The 23,453-nt window shown below is 40.8% G+C and overlaps 1 protein-coding gene across 2 annotated transcripts; it reads right to left on the bottom strand.

Moving 5' to 3' along the window:
- Window positions 1–373: 373 nt before the first annotated feature.
- Window positions 374–15,793, bottom strand: LOC117984177 (protein croquemort-like). 2 transcript variants are annotated; one of them, XM_034970791.2, is made up of 11 exons: window positions 15,395–15,793; window positions 12,345–12,464; window positions 10,900–11,079; window positions 6,525–6,650; window positions 5,417–5,626; window positions 4,143–4,351; window positions 3,457–3,565; window positions 2,690–2,850; window positions 2,146–2,250; window positions 1,384–1,531; window positions 374–945 (listed from the first exon to the last, which is right to left on the bottom strand). In XM_034970791.2, the coding sequence occupies exons 2-11, from the start codon at window positions 12,456–12,458 to the stop codon at window positions 826–828; spliced, it is 1,482 nt and encodes a 493-aa protein (XP_034826682.1). In that variant the 5' UTR covers window positions 12,459–12,464; window positions 15,395–15,793; the 3' UTR covers window positions 374–825. The 2 variants fall into 2 exon arrangements, with proteins under 2 accessions (XP_034826682.1, XP_069356591.1); XM_069500490.1 differs by having other exon boundaries at window positions 10,951–11,079.
- Between the last annotated feature and the right edge of the window lie 7,660 nt (window positions 15,794–23,453).

Here is a 23,453-nt window from a genome sequence, read left to right as displayed (position 1 = left end):
CTTTGGGCATGTAACCTGAAGGCTTACAGGCATGCAGGTTTGCTCACGATGTTTCTCTTCAATTGCTTTCCAATCCATCAGCCTGTTTGCGTCCACTGCTGGACATAGGCCTTTCCAAGAGCGCGCCACCAAACACGGTCCTCCGCCTCCCTCATCCATCCGCTCCCCACCACCTTCAGGTCATCGACTAACTCCTTTAAGTGCACGTAACTCCGAAAAAAAAAACCTCTATACCCCCTGGAAAGGAGTCCGATGTCTGAACGACTAGGCTATCACCGCTCTTACAACACACGAATACGCACGAATCGATTTGCTTCCTCGTTTCTAATTGGAAACGGATATGAAATGCCTTTCCGGATTCAGTTTTCCCCTCCACTTTTCATTATAGACCTTTCAGGCTTCAAGGCAAGCGCGCTCCCTCTTAAGAGCTTTTAAGCGAGATTTTGCTTGACTCAAGCATTTTGACCAATGCTTGAGACAAGCATCTACTTGCTTAATGTGATTAATTCTTATTCTTGCTTGACGCGACGCGACGTTCGAACACTTCGAGATATGAGAAAAGTGCCGTTTGCTTGATCAAGCAAACCAAAACAAAGTAGTTGGCAAGAAATATAGACCTTTAGAATGAGTTTTCCGCTTTGTAGAGGGTTGTCTCTTTTACTCATACCTATGTGACGTTTTGTCGATCTCAACGACAGACAACGCTCTACGAAACCACTATCTCTTTCCAAAGGTCGATGTACAATATTTTCTGCCGGGTACAGTTGTTGACCGTCTCGGACGCTGTTTAGGCTACACAGTAGAAAATAAAGAACTTGCGCCATATCATCTTGCTTGGGTTCCTAAAAACTTCTTGGACGCATCAATGTCGGTCTGCTTGAGTGGCATGATCGAGAATCTTCGAATTTTGTACACTCCACTCACGATGAGAGCAAGGCCTATTATCTGTAACACACAAAAATCCAATACTTCTATAAAATTAATCGGTCAAGTGTGAGCCAGATTTACATACTGAGGGTTCCGTACTAATTAAGAATTCGTGGGCCAGGACACTTAGCTCCGCTTGTCTGGGTTACGGTGACAGCTCCAGCGATGAAGATCAGCAAGAACTGTCGGGAGACGATCTGCAGCTGTCTCCCCCTCCCCCCCCCCTCTGCCACCCTCACAACGGGTTCTACGGGCAGCGGCACGCGCAGCTCGCAGTCTCAACCGCGACGCGTGCGCGAACTCACTCCCTTGAAAAAGGACCCCGGATGGGTTCGAAACTAGTCGGGCTAGCGACTAAATACGTGAGTACAGCCGGTGACAGATGTTATATATAATTAAGAAGATGTAAAGGGTATTATCTAACACCTTATAGATAACATGAATGTTGAAACTCACAACAAAAGCATACAGTCCATACGGCAGGCCGTAGCGCACGCCCAGCGCCGCCTTGGCGAAGTCGACGTACTCGCCCTCCACCTCGATGTCCTCGCGGAACCAGAACATCGGCAGCAGCGTGTCGGGATCCGGCAGCTGGTTGTTGAGACTGGAATGAGAACGATATCCTATATTATAGTCATTCAGGGTAAGAGGACGCAGTGGGTAAAAGTATGCGGTGCTGGTTTCTCAGCGAAAGATGTGCGGGCGAAGGAGCTCTAAGCAAAGCTCTGGTGCTTTGTACGGCGTTTAGTGAATTAAAATAAAATACATAGTCAAATTAGGGTGAAATTCGTTATTTTTGCATTCTGTGGAAAAGTTTGAAATTCTGGTACCATGGGTTTTAATAAAAACTGCCAGAACCCTTCAGACTAGCCCGCTTCCATCTTAGATCGCATCATCATTTACCGCCAGGTCAGATTGCAGTCAAGGGCTAAACTTGTATCTGAATAAAAAATAAGCTGTCACTGAGACATTTTGTCTCATTTGCATCATCATCACAATCAACTCCGATCTCCTCCTAAAATGTCTCAAAAGGTCTGCCACGCACGCAAACAAGGAGGAAATATAAAATAATTTAGAGGGAGTAAGAAAGCGCACCGGGAAAACGCCAAGAGCTTAAGTACCGAACGGATTTGGCCCATATAACCGAGAGGTTGGTGGGGCCATGGGAGGTGGAGGGTTGTCCTTGGAAATCATTTGAGCTATTTCAAGTTTGTATACCTTATGCCAGGTATGTGCCTGACGAGAGCATTGGCCTGCAGCTGAGCGGAGATAGCGAGCGGCATGCCGGTCACAGGCTCAATCGACATCCTGAACCTGTGCCTCCTGGAACACAAGCAATATGGGGTTATTCAAGGGGCGGACCAAAACATTGATTTTTTGCATGGGTATACTTAGTAATACGGTATTTGACAAGTATGCGATATTCTATAAAATACTGGAATGTGACGTCACATTCCAGTATTTCATAGAATATCGCATACTTGTCAAATACCGTATTACTAAGTATACCCATGCAAAAAATCAATGTTTTGGTAATAAAAATGACTATGATGTTTGGTAAAATAATGGCTTACTTTTTTGGTTTAATCGATAATTAAAATGGTTATTACACTTAAAACAACAAAGGACGTGGATTTTACGTATTTTGGAAGACCCTTTATTTAGTTAATAATCACTGAGATATAATTTATTTTTGATATAAGTAGTCAAATACCCAATTAACGACCTTACTGAAGCTACTGAAGATAAGTACAACACTCACTCGACTGGTCTGAGTCCTTTGATCTTGCTGGGGTAGTAGGGGCCCATGCCCAGCATGTGCGGCAGAGTGACGAACGCGGGTGCGCCGTATTTGCATGCGGATACGTTGAATGCACCCGCTGGCATGCAGTCGTTCCCTTGACTTTTGTCACAGTAGCATGCCTGGATATATGTAACAAATTAGCTGTGACTGCTTACGTGAAACCAACAACCAAATCCTAATACCTATACAGGGTGTAACCAGAACGCTAGCAAAAACTTAGCGTTACCTACTGTTATACCTAGTACTTACCTAAACACAATCCAATACCAATAAGCCTTTGCCTCTTTTTGTAGTTTTAGTGATTTAGTAATTTTCATACCCGCAATGTATAGCGTGTAAAACTTCGAGTGGCCTGCTTTCGCAACGTTTGTTGACTACCAGCGTCAATCAGCTGTTTTATTTGGAATATATCGTTAACTTTTACTAAATTATAGGACTTTTTAATATTTTTTTTTTGGGTATCATGTGTAATCATTAGTAAGTAGGTAGGTACTTTCACCTGTCTTCGTTTTTGCCAGCGTTCTAGTTACAACCTGTAGGTATACCTAATCATGGAAAATTATGTCGACTACAGAAAGCACGTACCTACCGATACTTAGTAAGAAAGCCTTTGAAGACAAAGAAGAAGAAATAATTTTTATTCAAATAAACTTTTACAAGGACTTTTGAATCGTCAAATGCATAGGAATATTTTTCTATCGAACAATTATTGAATGTAGCCAAACCTGATTAGGATATTTGTGTCCATTGTCGAAGAGAGAATCGTTGGCAGTGAACTCGACTCCCTCTATGCCGTGTTTCACAACTGGCCCCGAGTAAGGTAGTGTCATATGCCTGCAATAAAGTAATCATACTGAACAGTCTATTCAAATTATGGCGCATTCACATCCGGTCGGGGTGGCTGAATTCGTCGACCAATGTTATGTGAGTGCATAATGCATTGAACTGTTAAGTTAAGGTGGTTTGATACATCCGGCCGCAAAAATTCAAATTTTAAGTAGGTAGTTTTTCGAAAATAGTAGACTACACATACATCGAAGGCTTATAGTAATGAGTTTTGCATGCATAACATTTATGCACCTACATGTTTTTCCATAAAAAATTTGGTCAAAAAATACTCATTTACTTCATATTTGTTCCTGAAAGATAATTTTCTGAATTTTCCCAGATTTGCACAAATATGAAGTAGGTAAATGAGTATTTTTGACCAAAGTTTTATGGAAAAACATGTAGATGCATAAATGTTATTCCCGCAAAACTCGTTACCATAAGCCTTCGATGTATGATTGTACTATTTTCGAAAAACTAACTAAAATTTGAATTTTCGCGGCTGGATGTATCAAACCACCTTAAACATCGATTGACAAAATCGGCTGAACTGTTAAACATCGATTGAAGAAAGAAATCTCACGTGCAAAGATCAGCAGCAAAGATGCTAATCTCCTGCTGGTCCGTCTCCAAGTGCCACAGCTCTCCTGCTGACCCCTGGACGTGACCACACTGCTTCCGATAGATGGACCTGTTGGAGTTCTGCCATCGCTCCATCTTGCCCAACTTGCTGAAGTCAGAACCACCCGTGTTGATGTTGAAGAGACCGTCGGCATCTATTGAGCCATTTCTCTGGAAGACGTGAGCAAAAATTCGATGATTTTGTTTTAGGTAGGACCATAGAGCAGAAACAAAGAGGAGATGTTGTATTAAGATTTCCCTATGAAATATCGAGTGACATTTTGCGGGGTGAGGGGTTGTGGAACGCCGCCCACTTCTCAATTTTCCATCTGCGGGTTAGTAGCAAAACTACTCGCTTAGCGACCTAACATCGATATATTGATGTCACTACATAGTTCAGCTATCTCACACTAGATGTCAATAATCTAGAACTATTTTAATAATTACGTATAAAATTACTTACAAATGAAATGTGATACCATTCATAGCATCAGAACGTCTGTCTGAATAACTTTGACACGATAAAACACAACACTTCATCCTTTTGTTCTTAAAAACGCGAAAACACACCGATAATACGAGTCTCAATATATGTGAACCTGACGAACGCAGACAGCATACTAACTAAGGCCCCGCCCACAGTGATGACGTCAGGACCTAGTTGAAAATCACAGTGCACAGTTGCTTAGGCCAACTCCTCTTTGTTTCTGCTCTAGGGGTAGGACCTTTATTTCGGGATTTCACTCCGTTACTCCGTCAAATCTGAACCTTCGGCTATTAATAAATTTTATAATCTTGCCCCCAAGGTCCAGGACCAGTACAGTACCGTCTAGTACATGTTTTTTTTTAAATCTTTTATTAACAGGCTTTTACATATTTTATGTAAGTAAGTAATTACATATGCGAAGCTGTGATAGTCTAGTGGTTAGGACGTCCGCCTTCTAATCGGAGGTCGGGAGTTCGATCCCGGGCACGCATTTCTAACTTATCGGAGTTATGTGCGTTTTAAGTAATTAAATATCACTTGCTTTAACGGTGAAGGAAAACGTCGTGAGGAAACCTGCATGCCTGAGAGTTCTCCATAATGTTCTCAAAGATGTGTGAAGTCTACCAATCCGCACATGGCCAGCGTGGTAGACTATGGCCAAAACCCTTCTCACTCTGAGAGGAGACCCCGTCCTTTGTAGTGAGCCAGTGTTTATATATTTTTAGAGAATTGTCTAAGTATTTCCTTACCTTATAAAACCAGCCAAATCTGTCAAAAGGTATGGTATAGGGTAGAGCAGGCATCTTGCCCACGAGGTCCAGCACGGGGTCTTGGACGCCGTCAAACAGCCACGAGGACGCGTTGGCTGTCACGAACATGTTAGTGTGGTACATCCTTAACACCATGTCCACGAAGATCTTGAGCATTATGCGATCGTTGCGGAGAGTGTATGCTATGGTCTACAAGAAAAAAATAGGTTTCACTAGCTTATGCTCGCGACTTCGTCCGCGTGGACTACTCAAATTTCAAACCCCTTTTTCACCCCCTTAGGGGTTGAATTTTCAAAAACCCTTTCTTAGCGGATGGCTTCGTCATAATGGCTATCTGCATGCCAAATTTCAGCCCGATCCGTCCATTAGTTTGAGCTGTACGTTGATAGATCAGTCAGCCAGTCAGTCAATCAGTCAATCACCATTTCCTTTTATATATTTAGATTTATCAAATTGTAAAACTCAAAACATTTATAGGTAGGTATTCTAATTCGGTACCATTGTATACATTTTGTTTGTCGTTGGTGGAATTTGTAAGATAATAATGTGGTTATAATTATTTAAGTAATGTACACAACACAAAAAACAATAAGGTCTCAAAAGGGCAACTCGCGAGGGAAACGTTTACACGTAATTTTTTGGCAGTTTATATTGAGTAATAAAAATGAATTATTAGAGCTAGATATACCTAATCCATACTAATATTATAAATTCGATAGTGTGTCTGTCTGTCTGTCTGCTAGCTTTTCACGGCCCAACCGTTCAACCGATTTTGATGATATTTGGTACAGAGTTAGCTTATATTCCGGGGAAGGACATAGGCACAGAATAATATAATAGTACTAAACATAGGCTACTTTTCATCCCGGATAATTGATGAGTTTCCAGGGGATTTTTAAAAACCTTAATCTACGCGTACGAAGTCGCGGGCGTCAGCTAGTAAGCAATAATATTTAAAAAAAAGTTAATAATGGCAAAAAATTTAAAAAAAATGTACCTATGTATATACCTAATATATAAAAATATATTTAACAAAAAAAATTTAGAGGTAGGCTTATTTATTTATTTAATAAAAATAAAATCTTACCGCAATTATAGGGTTTATCGTGGTGATGTTATCGGAGAGGCTCCCGCTCGACATCTCCGGCTGGAAGTACCAGAACCGCTGGTTCCTGAACGTCACCGTGCTGTTGTCGTTCCAAGTTATGTTCACCTGAAGGCAAAACACATCATCGTCATCATCATCACCATCATCAACCGATAGACGTCCAGTGCTAGACCATTGGATTGGTCTCTTATTTATAAAATCTCCAGGCTGGACTCACGTGGCTAATAATCGACGTAAGCCCGACTAGTTTCGAACCCATCCGGGGACCTTTTTTACAGGAACTCAACTCGCAACGTGTGTGAAAAAGGACCCCGGATGGGTTCGAAACTAGTCGGGTTTACGTCGATTAACCACGTGAGTACAGCCGGAAGCATGTTAAGTAGATATTTATAATGGAAATCACTGACGATTTAAAAACGCTAACGTCTTCTCTCCGAATAAGAAATGTTTAGGCAATAGTCCACCACGCTGGCCAAATATGGATTCGACGACTTCACACACACCTTTGAGATCTGCATTTTTCTCAAAACGCACATAGTTCCAAAAAATTAGAGGTGCTTGCCCGGGATTCAACCCCGGACCCTCTGAATAGATGGCTCTAACTCTGAAAAGATTGGATCTTAACCACTTGACCTCTTGGCATTCCTAAAGATTTTATCTAGGCCAACCTAAGTGTGGTAAAGTTTCAGACTATAATATTAAAAAAAAAAAAAAAGACCATTAGCCATGTTGACTGACTAATATTCCCCTTTCCTCTCCAACTAAGCATCAAGCTTGTGCTAGGAGTAGGTACGACAATAGTGCCACGGGCGGGGTTTGAACCGTCGACCTTTCGGTTTTCAGTCCACTCCTTTACCGGTTGAGCTATTGAGGCTCTGATTTTATGAAACTACTTACTTTAAAATATCATAGACGATAGAAGATGATTACTTAGGTAGAAAATTAATCATTGGGGACTATTCCAACATCAATGGGGACTACCTACGTACATGCTTCATGGGAAATCAATGTAGAGGTATTTATGGTAATTGCATTGCTTTTTATCGATATAACTTCTGCAAACTGCTTTCGAATAGTGAAGCGAAATTATTAGATACTGATTCGAAATGCCATTCCTACAGAGTCTTAAGAACCAGCAAGAAACTCGGCGTATTATAAAATTAATACAAATTAGGTACTTTTATTAAGTACTAGCTAAATACCCCCCCCCCCCCCCCCTTAGGGGTTGAATTTTCAAAAATCCTTTCTCAGCGGATGTTTACGTCATACTTAATAGCTATTTGCATGCCAAACAGCCTGATCCGTCCAGTAGTTTGAGCTGTGCGTTGATAGATCAGCTAATCAGTCAGTCAGTCAGTCAGTCAGTCAGTCAGTCTGTCACCTTTTCGTTTTATATATTTAGATGTAACCTATAAATTAATTTTTGTACATTTTCGTCCCCCGGACAAAAATGGGGAGACAGGGGTTTGATGATTGATCCTGGGCACGCACTCTTACACGGTAGGTCCGTGCAATACTCTTTTTATACACAATTTTTTAAATTTCATGGTGAACATTTTGAAATTTTCAATATAAATAAGTATTTGTTGTTATAGTTTCCTACCAATTAATTATTCGGTTCATGAGATACAGCCAGACAGACAGACGGACGGACGGTGGAGGCTTAGTAATAAGGTCCCGTCAGCACGTTAGACGAACGACATCAGACGAGTCGCAGGGAGCCGCTGGATGGCTGACCGTGGCGTGTGGAAGTCCCTACAAGAGACCTATGTCCAGCCGTGGACGTCTATCGGATGATGATGTTAGCACCCTTTGGGTACGGAACCCTAATTATTACGAGTAGGCGTTGCGATAGTGCAATTTATTGAGCGATTAATGAATATGGCATTCAATAATCATGGTCAACAATTAAAATCTTATTAAAGTTGTTTCGTTTCGAATAAATACCTAATTGATGACCGTTAATTGAGACGTCAATTTTAATATTTCTCTTTAGCACGTCACGTCGCCGCGCACGCGTTTCACGTGTTTACATGAAATGTCGCTAAGAACTCGTATTCAGTTCACTTTTTGCATGGGTGTAAACCAAAAACTTAGTGTTATCTTTTATCTAAGTATATATATAAAAGGAAAAGGTGACTGACTGACTGACTGACTGACTGATCTATCAACGCACAGGCACAGCTCAAACTACCTGGACGGATCACGCTGAAATTCGGCATGCAGATAGCTATTATAACGTAGGCGTCCGCTAAGAAAGAATTTTTCAAAATTCAGCCCCTGAAGGGGTAAAAGGGGTTTGAAGTTTGTATGAAACTCTTTCAGTTTTGAAGAGTCTATAAAGAAGTTTTGTAGTTAATATTTTTGCAATTAGCAATATATACATATTTTATTAAGCTCATAATATGTTAAAATCTCATAGTTTAAGATCAACCCTAAGGGTGTAAAATAGGGGTTTAAAATTTGTGTAGTCCACGCGGACGAAGTCGCGGGCATAAGCTAGTCTAAATATATAAAAGGAAAAGGTGACTGACTGACTGACTGACTGATCTATGAACGAACTGCTCAAACTACTGGATGGATCAGGCTAAAATTTTGCATGCAGATAGCTATTATGACGTAGGCATCCGCTAGGAAAGGATTTTCGAAAAACCAGTTCCTAAGGGGGACGAAATAGGGGTTTGAAATTTGTGTAGACGACGCAGACGAAGTCGCGCGCATAAGCTAGTACTACCTAAACACAATCCAATACCAATAACCATTTGCCTCGTTTTGTAGTTTTGGTGATTTAGTATTTTTCAAACCAGCAATGTATAGCGTGCAAAACTCGGGTCAATGCCCCGCCTACAACACGTCATTGGCTACGAGTGACCTACTTACGTAACGTTCGATGACCTCTGGCATCAGTCAGATGTTTTATTTGCAATATATCGTAATTTTTTACAAAATATAGGAGTTTTTATTTATTTTTTCATGTTTTTTGTGGTATCAGTTTATCAGTAATCATCAGTACTATCACCTGTCCTTGTTTTTGCCAGCGTTCTGGTTACATCCTGTATAAATTAGGTACCTAATAGCCTATTAGGTACCTAATAAGGCGTGCAGGTCATAGAGGCATAAATGCACTGCTTACCCCAGTTGTAATAGCTCAATGCATATTTTTCATTATGACCTGCCAGTAAACAGGTTCCTACCTAACTAATGCCTACCCTGGCTTCTAACCTTGTGCACGCCACTGCTAATAGGTAAGTCTTAATAAGTATTGTACCGAATTTTGTTCTTGACGATCTCCCTGGTGCAGTGGCAAGCGCTGTGGTCTTATAACAGGCAGCCGGGGAAATTTGGGAATTTATAATTTCTATATTGTTTCTTATTTTTTCCACATTTTGTACGATAAATCAAAAATTACTATTTAGCATAAGTACAAATAATTAAAAATCTATTTTAGAATGTCCCTGTAAAGCCCTTTATGATACCCCACTTGGTATAGTATTTTACTTTGAAAGTTGAAAATACTATATTATTTGTTCAAGAACACATTTTAAATTTTTTTTGTGATGCAACCACAAATCTCTTTACAGATAGACAACGAAAGTGATCCTATAAGGGTTCCGTTTACCCTTTTGAGGTACGGAACCCTAAAAAACCAGCCAAATGCAAGTAACAGTCGAGCACCGCCATACACCGAGGAGAGCAAGTAACGTATTACGATACACCTTGAAAAGATAAGTAGGCATACTTAAGTAATTAATTATTTATTTGCTCCAAAAACAGTTTTTGGGTGGCCATGATGATCTTGTATCATCGACGCAGGCGAGACGTCGCATTTCTTTGTTTATCATAGTAAAACGACACTTATCATAATCTATGACGGATATTTCCAAGCTGATTATCATAGACGACGACATCAGACGAGTCGCATGGAGCCGCTGAATTCAGGCGGCGCAAGACCGTGACGTGTGTGACCTTACAAGAGACCTAAGTCCAGCAGTGGACGTCTATCAGTTGATGATGATGATGATTATTAAAGCGGCAGACTAACACATTCCTGAAAGGCCGGCAACGCATGGGTGGTTCCTCTGGGTCCTACTGCATAATATGTTCATGGGCGGCGGTAATCACTTAACATAAGGTGATCCGCCTGCTCGTTTGCTCGCCATTTTTATAAAAAAAAAAACTAATTGTGATATCAGATGGTTCATTTTTATTCTGTTCTGTCTTTCATTCGGCACTATTTACTCGTTTGTACACAACATGAATCAAAAGTGACAAACAAGATGAGACAATCTCTAGAGTAAACATTCACTCTGAATAAACCGCCTGATATGCCTTTAAACAGATGAGTTTAATTTACTTTCCGATTGATTTCTCGGAACACATAAGGCCCCATCTCCTTGACTTCCACCTGCACGTCCTTGCGCGCCAGGATGTCGTCCACGTTGGTGATATTGAACAGGAAACATTCCATGTATATGGGGATGGGCAGCGCCTTCCATATGTCAAACGATGTGGACCCGTTCTTGAGGATCATCATCTGAGAACAAATAACTACCCATATTATAAATGCGAAAGTGTGTTTGTTGGATCATCCTTCAATCACGTCGCAACGGAGCAACAGATCGACGTGGATATTTACATGGGCTTAGATATAGACCTGGAGGACCACTATTAATCTAAGAGTTCCCACGGGGTTTTAAAAATCTAAAACCACACGGACGAAGTCGCAGGCATCAGCTTTTTCATCATAAACATCGTTCTATCAGCCTGTGGGTTTCTACTGTTGACGATAGGCCTTCCCTAATCAGCACCTCTTCTCTCTTGCTTACTGTCTAACCATCCCGTCTGGTCTCGTTAGATGCGAAGACCTAGGACTGCGAAAGTTCCGCGCGTGGCATAGAAGATGGAGATGCTCAGACGTACGGAAGCGGTGGTGGAAGAGGAAGACGAGGAGGAAGACGAAATGAGCGCAGAGGAGAAGAGTGAGAGCGCAGATAGGCACGCGCTCTGTCGCTCACCATCGTCCATCACTGAACAATAGACATGTGTCCGCTATAGCTTAACTTTACTGAAAACCGCTGCCGTGCCTATAGCGTACCGTAGCGTTATTGTCGTAGCTACAACGGTTACCATCTATCATCTATGACGAACCACCTGACAACGCAACACTGCCAACTGGCAACTGACAATGCATTGTTTGGTTTTTTGGTAACTAGAAACACAATAATTATGCCATCTCTTTCTTTCTTTCACTGAAAGCTGAGAAGGAGCGGTTATTGGCTACCGGCTTAGTAACGAAGAACTACGCTAAGGCTTAACTGTACAAGTACTTGTCCATTACACTTTGATCTATCAATCTTAATACAGTTAGCCTTAGAGTAATAGAGATAAGATCCTCTTTGGTTTATCAATCTTCGTGAAATGTTTTGGTTAACTGGATTGTGGCAAACTATTCGTGCAGGCGTCCACTATAGTTTGACCTATGTCAATGATCAAATTAAACTTTGCTGCTATGAACTTAAGGTTGTGATTACTTCACGATATTCATGAAAGTAAAATTGGTTTTATTTTAGTGAATATGCGCGCGCTAGCTATACAGACGGTATTGATACGGCAGCTAGCTTAGTTACTACTACGGAAACCGCTGCGCGTTGCGCATATTAAATTAGTTGAAACACAACTCTGATACCGATATTCGGCAACAGTTATCAATATCGGTATTGAAACTAAATAACTGTTGATTAACCGTTGCCATAAATAGCCAATAACGCCCATCTTTACTGAACAACAATATTAACTCACTTGTTGGATCTTCGCGTGAAATATCCGCGGCCACGTCGCGCTGAGCAACACGCCGCCTGCGATGAACGCCAGGCCGCATGTTATCAGCCACACGCTTTTCTTGCTCACCACCATTTGTACCTAGACAGCAATGTAAATGTTTTATACAAAAAGGTGACTGACTAATTGATTGATGTATCAACGCACAGCTCAAACTACCAGACGGATCGGGCTGAAATTTGGCATGCAGATAGTTAATATAACGTAGACATGATGACTATAGTACCATGGTCGATGGGGCGTGCGCTGGTGTGGGATGCGACCTGCGTCGACACGTTGGCAGCGTCCCATTTATCGGGCACGTGCCAAAAAGCGGCTGCAGCAGCCGAGTCAGCTCAAGAGCTTAAGCGCCGTAAATACTCAGTCATTAGTAAGGACTATGTATTTGCGGCGCTTGCGTTTGAGACTCTGGGCCCATGGTCATCGGACACGAAAGCTTTTATTAGCGTCGTTTCCCAAAAGCTGATCCACGCGTCTGGTGACCCAAGAGCTGGTGCTTATTTCGCTCAACGGTTGAGCCTTGCCGTTCAGCGAGGTAATAGCGCCAGTGTTTTGGGCACAATGCCCATAACTGACCATTTGGACGGTGTATATTTTTTGTAAATATAAATTTTTTAGTAATAAGTTTTTCTGTATGTTTTATTGTTTTAAAATTTTTAATATTTGTTCAGGACGTAGACATCCGCTAAGAAAGGATTTTTGAAAATTCAACCCACAAGGGGGTAAAATAGGGGTTCGAAATTTGTGTAGTCCACGCGGATGAAGTCGCGGGCATAAGCTAGTGCTAGTATTGATATAAAAGAATCCGGCTGTACTCACGTGTTTAGTCGACGTAAGTCGACTAGTTTCGAACCCATCCGGGGTCCTTTTTCATAAGCTCGCAAACGCGTCGCCGTTGCAACTGCTGAGTCTCTGCGAAAAAGGACCTCGGATGGGTTCGAAACTAGTCGGGCTTACGTCGACAAAAACGTGAGTACAGCCGGATTCTATATTTTTATAATGGAGTTACGATAGTCACGGCAGTTTAAACGCTAAAATAGACTGGACAATCTATTTTCATAATGATCTGCACGATAGGCAAATTAGAAATCGTAATAAGTAGGTTCTGTGCTCCGTTTTAAGAATGTCTGAAAGTTTGTGGGGATGACAATAATTTTAACGATACACGAGTCTTTACACAAGCACAAAAAATTAAATATAATATATTAAGCATGTTCCTGAAAAAACATCTGTACAAATCGATAATTAATTCGTACTTAAAATATGATAAAAATGCGTCGATTTGAATCGCAAGTCGCAACTCGTTCCATTATATTATTTTCAGTAATGCGCGGGCTACAACAATAATATAAAAAGCACGTCAAATGATTGTGACGTCACACACCGGTATTTCATAGAATCTCGCATACTAAGCGCACCGCGCGTTTTGACGTTTGATAAAAAGTTACTAATTTGACTAGTCGTCAAATACCGTATTGCAGATGTGTGTCTGTCTGTCTGTAGGCTAGCTTTTCACGGCCCAACAGTTTAACCAATTAGCTTACGTCCCGGGGACGGACATCTGCTACTTTTTATCCCGGAAAATCGAAGGTCACATAATATTATCATTATGATTTTATTATTGAACATGGACACAAAACTTTAATAAGCTTGCATAATATTTTTAAGAAATCAAAATTCAAAATACTCTACAAGGTTTTGCCTGCCGATACTTTTACTTAGGTGTATAGGTACCAGCGATATTTACTACCTACTTATCAAAAAAAACCGGTCAAGTGCGAGTCAGACTCGCGCAATGAGGGTTCCGTACTACAGTCGTATTTTTTCGACATTTTGCAGGATGATTCAAAAACTGTGATAAGTACATAAAAATAAATAAAAATCTGTTTTAGAATGCACAGGTGAGGACCTTTCATATGATACCCCACTTGATATAGTTATCTTACTTAGAAAATTGAAAATACTAATTATTAGTTCATGACCACAATTTAATTTTTTTTGTGTGATTTCAAATGTCAGCTTTAAGATCTACCTACCTGCCAAATTCCATGATTCTAGTTCAACGGGAAGTACCCTGTAGGTTTCTTGACAGACAGACGGACAGACAGACAGTGAGACAACAAAGTGATCATAGAACGGTTCCGTTTTTCCAATTGAGGTACGGAACCCTAAAAAATAATTACACAATGAAGCTGTAAAATGTTAATATTATAAAATGCGAAAGTACGTCTTACTGTCTGTCTACTACCTTTTTACGGCCCATCGGCTGTTTTACCGATTTTACAGAAATTTGGTACAGGTTTGCAAGTTGCATCCCAGAAGTGGACATAGGTTATTTTTTGTCCCGGAAAATCAAACAGTTCCCGCGGGATTCTCAAAACCTAAATCCACGTCGATGAAGTCGTGGGCTTCATATTATTTGGTAGTTGCTACAGATAGCTTGCATTCTTGAGATGTACATAGGATACTTTTAATCCCGGAAAATCAAAGAGTTTCCACGGGATTTTTGCAAAACCTAAATCCTGAGTAAATCGCGGGCATCATCTAGTACCTACCAACTTAATAATGTTTTAAGATTTATTTTAAGCGGAGGAAGGTGATAGCCTAGTGGTTAAGATATTTGGCCTCTTATTTGGATGTCCGAGGTTCGATCCCGGGTTGTTGTCTTGCCGAGCTACCCTAAAAAAAATATTTATCACAATTTTATTTCACCAGTTTATTGGCGTGATTAATATTTATACCCATGCCAAATTACAGATTTCTAGCACTAATAGTCTCTGAGATTAACCGACGACGGACGGACATGGCGAAACTATAACGGTTCCTTGTTCACTACGGAAAAAGAGATAGTTACCTAGTCGTATATAAATAAATGTGCCTATGAAAATACTTAATACGTACGTTAGAGAGATGACATTCATTTATCTACTTAACCGATTGTTTTGCCAAAAATATCATACTCACTTGAAGTAGATAACTTTATCTAGGAACTCACTTACCTACTTACTAACCTTTTTGCAAATAATCCCTTTGCGAAGTTTCACTAATTTCACACTTCACATTAATTGTTTTGTTTCACATTCATTTTCATACTATTTCACATCTAATACAAACTTATTTTTAAACATCTTAAACCTAATTTAAACTTTAGACCGCTTCAGAAGCTTTTGCTTAAACTTTTATTATGATTTTTATTTTCTCTTAAACTTTTTAACCGACTTCCAAAGAAGGTGGTTCTCAACTCGGCCCTTATTTTTTTATTTTTCCTTTAAACCGATTTTTCGTGGTTTCCAGACCGATTTGCAATTTTTTTTATATAAACTTTATTAAGCCCAAATAAATGTTAAATGTTTTTCAGTCTTTTTCACGATTTATTTCACTGTAAATGCATGAAGTCGACTGGCGCGATGGTTCACTGTTTTCTCTTTGATGATGTTACTCGAGTAAAAATATGGTATGACGGCGCGCCCGCCACTCGACAGTTATCGATAGACTGCATTAACGACTTTTTGATATTAAACTTTATATCGAATATTTATATACTTACAACTACATAGTTATCATGCTACTGCCCAGCTTAGAGAGAGGTATTGGTGTCCTAATACTGAATGGCGACTAGAGGAATTTACGTGAAAGATATGACTGACAAAATTAACTCAAAAAACTACATTTATTAACCTACTCAAACAGTTTCATCGCCACGAATACCTAAATCAGTTTTGCCCTCGCTTCATCATCATCATTAAGCCATTGCCGGCCCATTAATGAGCATAGGTCTCCCCTCAGAATGAGAAGACTTTAGGCCACAATCCACCACGCTGGCTAAGTGCGGATTGGCAGACTTCATACAACTTTGAGAACATTATGGAAAACTCTCAGACGATGTTTTCCCCACGATGTTTTCCTTCACAAGTAAAGCAAGTGACGTTTGATTGCTTAAATAAAACGCACATACCTCCGCAAAGTTAGAGGTGCGTGCCTGGGATCGAACCCGCCGACCTGCTGAATACGAGGTGAACGTCTTAACTCTTAACCACTAGGCTATTTTCAACCTTCAACACACGAGTAGATTTCATGTCAAGAGTGAATAGGCATCGTTTAGGCAAGCGTGCTAACACCTTAGGCTGCGTCATCACTTGCCACCAGGTCTCATTGCAGCCAATCGCCTATCCATACTTCCATACTAATATTATAAATGCGAAAGTGTGTCTGTCTGTCTGTCTGCTAGCTTTTCACGGCCCAACAGTTCAACCGATTGTGATGAAATTGGTACAGAGTTAGCTCTCATCCCGGGGAAGGACATAGGCAGTGGCGTGCACAGGAGTTCAAGCCAGGGTATGCATTTAGGTATGAACTTATTTTACGGCAATTTAAAATGAAAAATAAGCATTCACTTATTACAATGAGGGTAAGCAGTGCGTTTATGCCTCTATGAGCTGCACGCCACTGGACATAGGCTACTTTTATCCCGGAAAATTAAAGAGTTCCCATCAGTGGCGTGCACAGTGTTTGAAGCCAGGGTAAGCATTAGTTAGGTAGGAATCTGTTTACTGACAGGTCATAATGAAAAATATGCATTGAGCTATTACAACTAGGGAAAGCAGTGCATTTATGCCTCTATGACCTGCACGCCACTGGTTCCCATGGGATTTTTAAAAAACATAAATCCACGCGGTCTATAAATTAAAAAATATTAATCAGTCGTTAGTCTGCTTCAGAACTAATGTGGCAACAGCTCCGCTTATCAGATATCAATAATGAAGATTACTATCTAGTATCTAACCCTTATTTTATGATTTTTTCGTTTTTATAAGTACCTATATCGAAACATTTTGGCGATCTCCCTTGCGTAGTGATAAGCGCTTTGACTGGTTTCTTGCTGGGTCTTCAATCTTCTCGGTAGGAAAGGCATTCCAAACCTTCGAGCCTCAATAGCTCAACAGGTAAAGGAGTGGACTGAAAACCGAAAGGTCGACGGTTCAAACCCCGCCCGTTGCACTATTGTCGTACCTACTCCTAGCACAAGCTTTACGCTTAGTTGGAGGGGAAAGGGGAATATTAGTCATTTAACATGGCTAATATTCTTAAAAAAAAAAAACTAGTGGTACGAGGCATTTCACGATTCAAAAGTATGTAGGTACTTCTAAAAGTTTAATTGGATAATAAAAAAATGGACTTATATTATTTCTAGCTGATGCACGAGACTTCGTCCGCGTGGATTTAGGTTTTTAAAAATCCCGTGGGAACTATTTGATTTTCGGGGATAAAAAGTAGCCTATGTTACTCTCCGTCTTTATTAAGTTGCCTCCTATACCCATGCAAAAATCACATCAATCGGTTGCTCCGTTATGACGTGATTGCAGGACAAACCAACAAACCAACAAACAAACACACTTTCGCAATTATAATATGGGGTACTGATGTAGGAGATCCCGGGTTCGATTCCCGACTGGGCCAATTTTGGAATTTAATAGTTTGAGTTGGTTTGGTGAGAGGTTTTTATTGTTCTATCTCCACGAGTTTCTGAGAAATGCTCCTGTTAGATAGACAGACGGACAAGGAAGTGATTTCTTATTCCTTTTCAGGTACACAACACTGCAAAAAGTTTTAGAATATCTTGATTGGTAGGAGGTTACGGTTGGACCATTAAAACTGCGTGATAAGCGATTTAGCGTTCTGGTATGAACCTTTTCATTTAAGCACTAAACGCATTCTTAGACTATTTAGACTATCTCTATGAAGATTGGACACTGTAACTGAAATGTATAGTATGCGACAGGTCGAGATGGCAATTGGGGCACATGGGTAGACTGACATCCTTAATCGAGATGGGGATGCCCCGCACACCCGCGCTAACCCGGTGCGGGGTAGCCCCGCCCCGCCTCACACCCCGATTGTCATCTCAACCTGTCGCGTACTGTTGTACAAAGGGGGGTGGCCTTCCAACATCAACTGGTACAACACACGCACACGCATAACAATACAATCACCACAATCGTCTACTTAATTATTATTTCCAATCTCTAATACATAGATAAACTGTAGTGTTTTTAATTTGCGATATGCATTTTGTCGCTATTTCAGTAACGTCCTAATTACCCTTCTTTCCAATTCAGCGACGTTACTCTGGATGAAATGAAAAAACACGTTGTGGCCATTAAGTCGGATGGTAACTCACGTAACTCTGGATGAAATCAAGAAACACGTTGTGGCCATTAAGTCGGATGGTAACTCACGTAACTCTGGATGAAATCAAGAAACACGTTGTGGCCATTAAGTCGGATGGTAACTCACGTAACTCTGGATGAAATCAAGAAACACGTTGTGGCCATTAAGTCGGATGCAATGGGGCATGACGGAATCAGCCGGAGGATGTCGATCCTACTGCTCCTTGATAACATTGCTCCTATTCTTTGCAATTGTGCATTGTAAGGTCTACATCTCCTGAGGATGTTCCGGTGTCAGGGCGAAACGTGCGTCGAGTGTGTTTTGGAATTTGTGTGGTGCTGCGTAGTGGTGCGAGTGCGTATTGCTTGCCTGGTGGCTGCTTTTTCCTACATTTTTAGCAGTGGGAGGGCGGGCGGTGTATTTCGCATGCTGCATGTTGCACCATACAGATTCGTACTGTTTCAGCGGATTATAGCAAATCAAGTTTTTGTTCATTGTATATCTGTCCTCGTGTACTTTTCCTTCTGGGTGATGGAAAGCCTTTGTTATCCCAATACTTAAAATCTCTAATCCGACACCTCCCACACATTTTCGACCTATCTCTATCCTTCCTTTTCTCTCCAAGGTCCTTGATCGCATTGTCAACAAACAACTGAGTCTCTTTCTTACTAAAAATAACATCCTATCTCCATTCCACACAGTCACTGCGCTAATTAAAGTCTGCGATAACATAGGGAAAGATATGGATAACAAGTTAGTCACTGTTTTCATTCCCCTTGATTTTAGCAACGCTTTTAATAATGTCGACTTAGACCTACTTCTTGCGGTATTAAGTTCCCTGAATGTATCCACTGAAGTTATTAACTGGTACCTAAGCGGACGATAACAATGTGTCAATATCGATGGCAAGTGTTCCACGCTCTCATCGCTCTCTGCAGGTGTCCCCCAGGGTGGGGTCTTTTCTCCTCTTCTCTTTTCTATTTTTATTAAAACAATCGACTCGGTATTATTGGTATGTATTGTGTATGTAGTCTAATTAATATATGGACCTAGGGTCATTTTCGGTTGCCGTACCAACCCATGCTTTTGTGATTCCTTTCGTCAACGGTTGCCTGGAAGAGATCGCTTTAGCGATAAGGCCGCCTTTGCAAGCTACAGCTATTAGATTAAGTTCCTTGTATGTTTTTTAGGGTTCCGCACTTCAAAAGAACGGAAGAAACGGAACCCTTATAGGATCACTTTGTTGTCTGTGTGTTTGTCTGTCTGTTTCACTAAGGTATTTTTAGGTAGGTATCTTGGTAAATGACAATGTTAGCTAGGCTAGGTGGAAGGTCGCGCGATGTTTTACGTATTATTATATTATCATTTTTATTTATACCTACTTTATTGCGCACACCACAAAGTAAACATATAAAAACCGGCCAAGTGCGCATCAGGCTCGCGCAACGAGGGTTCCGTACTACAGTCGTATTTTTTCGCGAGTTTGCACGATAATTCAAAAACTATGATGCATAAAAATAAATAAAAATCTGTTTTAGAATGTACAGGTGAAAACCTTTCATAATATGTATGATACCCCACTTGATATAGTTATCTTACTTCGAAAAGTTCATGACCACAATTTAATTTTTTTTTGTGTGATCTAACCCTAAATTCACGGTTTTTTAGATTTTTCCCCAAATGTCAGCTATAAGATCTACCTACCTGCCAAATTTCATGATTCTAGGTCAACGGGAAGTACCCTGTAGGTTTCTTGACAGACAGACAGACAGACAACAAAGTGATCCTATAAGGGTTCCGTTTTTCCTTTTGAGGTACGGAACCCTAAAAAAGAAATGGAAATCACTCACGATAGTTTAAACGCTAAAATACCTACAACTACCTGTCAACGCTTCTTATTAAGTTGACAGTGCGTTCGCGGCCTATCGGAACTATCATGTAGATTATGCCTAAAATTAGTCTATGGTCAGAATTGTACCTATATAAGAACTGTCAAAATAAACCGTTACATACACACACTCTCCGCTGAAAAGTACGTTGTTTCATTGTTCCTTCTCCGAACCTAAAAATTAGAAGATCTGCCTATCGGGTCTTCGGTGTTAGTTCAAATAACTAACATAGTGGCGACCGTAAACTGGACACCTGGGAAGGAAGAAGCCAAGCCATCCAGCGAGAGAATCATCGTCGTTGACGCCAGCCGGGACGCCAATCGTTTCGCAGCATCAGGTTCAACGCAAATCATCGTCGTTGACGCCAGCCGGGACGCCAATCGTTTCGCAGCATCAGGCTCAACTCAAATCACCATCGTTGTAGCCAGCCGGGACGCCAATCGGACCGCAGCATCAGGCACAACGCAAGCAACCATCGTTGACGCCAGCCGGGACGCCAATCGTACCGCAGCATCAGGCTCAACTCAAGAAGACGTCTGAAGCCATCGCCGGGACGCTGATCGGACCCGCAGCATTTGGGCTCAGACAGAGGGAGCACTTTTCTACGCCGGCAACAACGAGGCCGGACCAATATTTCAGATAAGTGTCCTATCCCACATAAAACACAACACATTCATCCAAACATCCATAAATCCATTTCACAGCTACCTTATGCATACATCCATTGCTCCATAATCATCCGTACGCACACGCACACCACACGTACACCACGCACTATTCAAAGGGCCATACCACTTTGCACAATCAATCACAAAATTCAAAATTTGCACGTTATTCGTCACTTCATCCGTTACGCATTAGCCGTACCTACCTACTCATTACTTCATATTATCATAATTCATACGATTTTTAACTGGCGCGTGCACTTATTGGAGCTGCGCGGACGACTGGAAACCGGTTCATGTTCATCGGTTGGACGACAACTTCAAGCGACGTGCATAGGTAACGTACCTAGTCATAGATAGATATACGTTTTACTTATTATTTTGCAGCGATCTTGCGGCCACCGATAACAAACCAGTTTTTGTTCACCTACAGCTGTTATAATAACGCTTCAATATGTCTCTGAAAGAATTAATTATTAAACGCAGCAGCGTGAAAGGGCGCGTTACTAAATTTAAAAACTATATTTCTAAGATTAATAAGCTTTCAGTGTTAGATTCATTGGAATTAGGCGAGTTAAAACTTAAATTAGGTAAAATTGAGTGCTTAGCTACTGAGTTTAGTGACGTGCAAGGTCAGATTGAATCTTTAAGCGGGGATACATTAGATGCCGAACTAGATATTCGCGAGGAGATCGAAAACGAATTAGACAGCGTGACTTCGTTAGCTCAGGACATTCTGTCGCGTAATTCGAAGGTTCCGTGCTTTGAAGACGCGCACAGTAGTTCTTCGGGGCAAGAACGAGGCGTCTCACAAGGCATTGGGTTCAAATTACCTCTAATTCAAATCTCGAAATTTGATGGAACAGTTTTTAAATGGTTAGAATTTCGAGATACTTTCCGGTCTCTCATTCATGATAACGAGCACATACTACCTATCTATAAGTTTCATTATTTAAACTCGTATTTAGAGGGAGATGCCGCGCGTGTTATATCCAATCTCGAAGTTTGTGCATTGAACTACAAGAAGGCTTGGAGTTTATTATGTGAACGTTATGATAACAAGAGGCAGCTAATTAGCAATCACCTCAACGCTTTATTCAATATCGAAACACTGTCCCGCGAATCGGAACAGTCATTGCGTTCATTAGTAGATAATGTAAATAAAAATTTACGTGCGTTAGCGAGTCTAGGCCAGCCCGTTGATAAGTGGGATAGTTTAATAATACATATGGTTAGTTCTAAATTAGACAGCCATACTAGTATGAAATGGGAGGAGCATCGAAACTCGCTAAGTGATATGCCGACTTTAAATCAATTTAATAAGTTTTTAAAGGAGCGTGCAGATGTTTTGGAATCATTTAATCAAAATAAAACTCAAAATAATCGTTTTTCGCCTATTGCCGCGCCAATCGCGAGCAATAGTAATAAAAATACAAGACATAATCTTTCGTATGCTGTTCAATCAGGGTACAAAAATACTGAAGAGCCCGCTGTGGCCACAGTTCAAAATTCAGTCGATGAACTTAGTGTGAACCTAGCTAGGCAGGCAACTTCTCACGTCATGTTATCCACCGTGATGTTAGAAGTTCTGAACCCTCTAAACTCCAAGACTGAAGTCATTCGCGCGCTTCTAGACTGTGGAAGCCAGTCTAGCTTTCTGACGAAGCGCGTTAAAGAAAAATTAAATTTAGAGGCGATACCCACTAATCTCACCGTCGTAGGTATAGGTAACAATTCAAATAATCACGTTACCGAGAGGTGTTTGGTTAGGTTTAACTCATTGCAAGGCGACGATCATCCAAGTTTGTCTTGTTTTATTATGCCAGAATTAACGGCGAATATTCCAAAAATAAATATAGATTACAAACTATTTAGTCTCCCCGAGAACATTCAGCTCGCGGACCCTAATTTTTGCAGCCCTGCGCCTGTAGATGCGCTTTTAGAGGCCGACCTATTCTGGGATGTAATAGGTAACACCGTCAAATCATTAGGTGACGGAAAACCATATCTGTGTAACTCACGATTTGGGTGGGTTATTTCCGGTCCTATTTCATTAAATTGTGACCCTAAACAAATTAATTGCAATTTTGCATCCAGCGAATCGTTCGACGATCGCTTGGTTAATCAAATAGCCAAATTTTGGGAGCTAGAAGAGTTGCCCCAAAAATTATTATCAAGCGATAGCGAGAAGGCATGTGAGCAGAATTTTAAGACTCACACTACTCGCCTAAAATCAGGTCGATTTCGTGTTAAATATACTTCTCAAGGATCCACCCGCGACCTTGAGAAATGCATTAATTTAAAATCGATCGACGCGTTAGGTAGGTCGAGCGTTCATTTATCGTACT

This window comes from Maniola hyperantus, chromosome 8 (genome assembly GCF_902806685.2).
Source record: "Maniola hyperantus chromosome 8, iAphHyp1.2, whole genome shotgun sequence".
In the NCBI taxonomy this organism is placed as follows: domain Eukaryota; kingdom Metazoa; phylum Arthropoda; class Insecta; order Lepidoptera; family Nymphalidae; genus Maniola; species Maniola hyperantus.
This window is presented reverse-complemented; position numbering and strand designations above follow the sequence as displayed.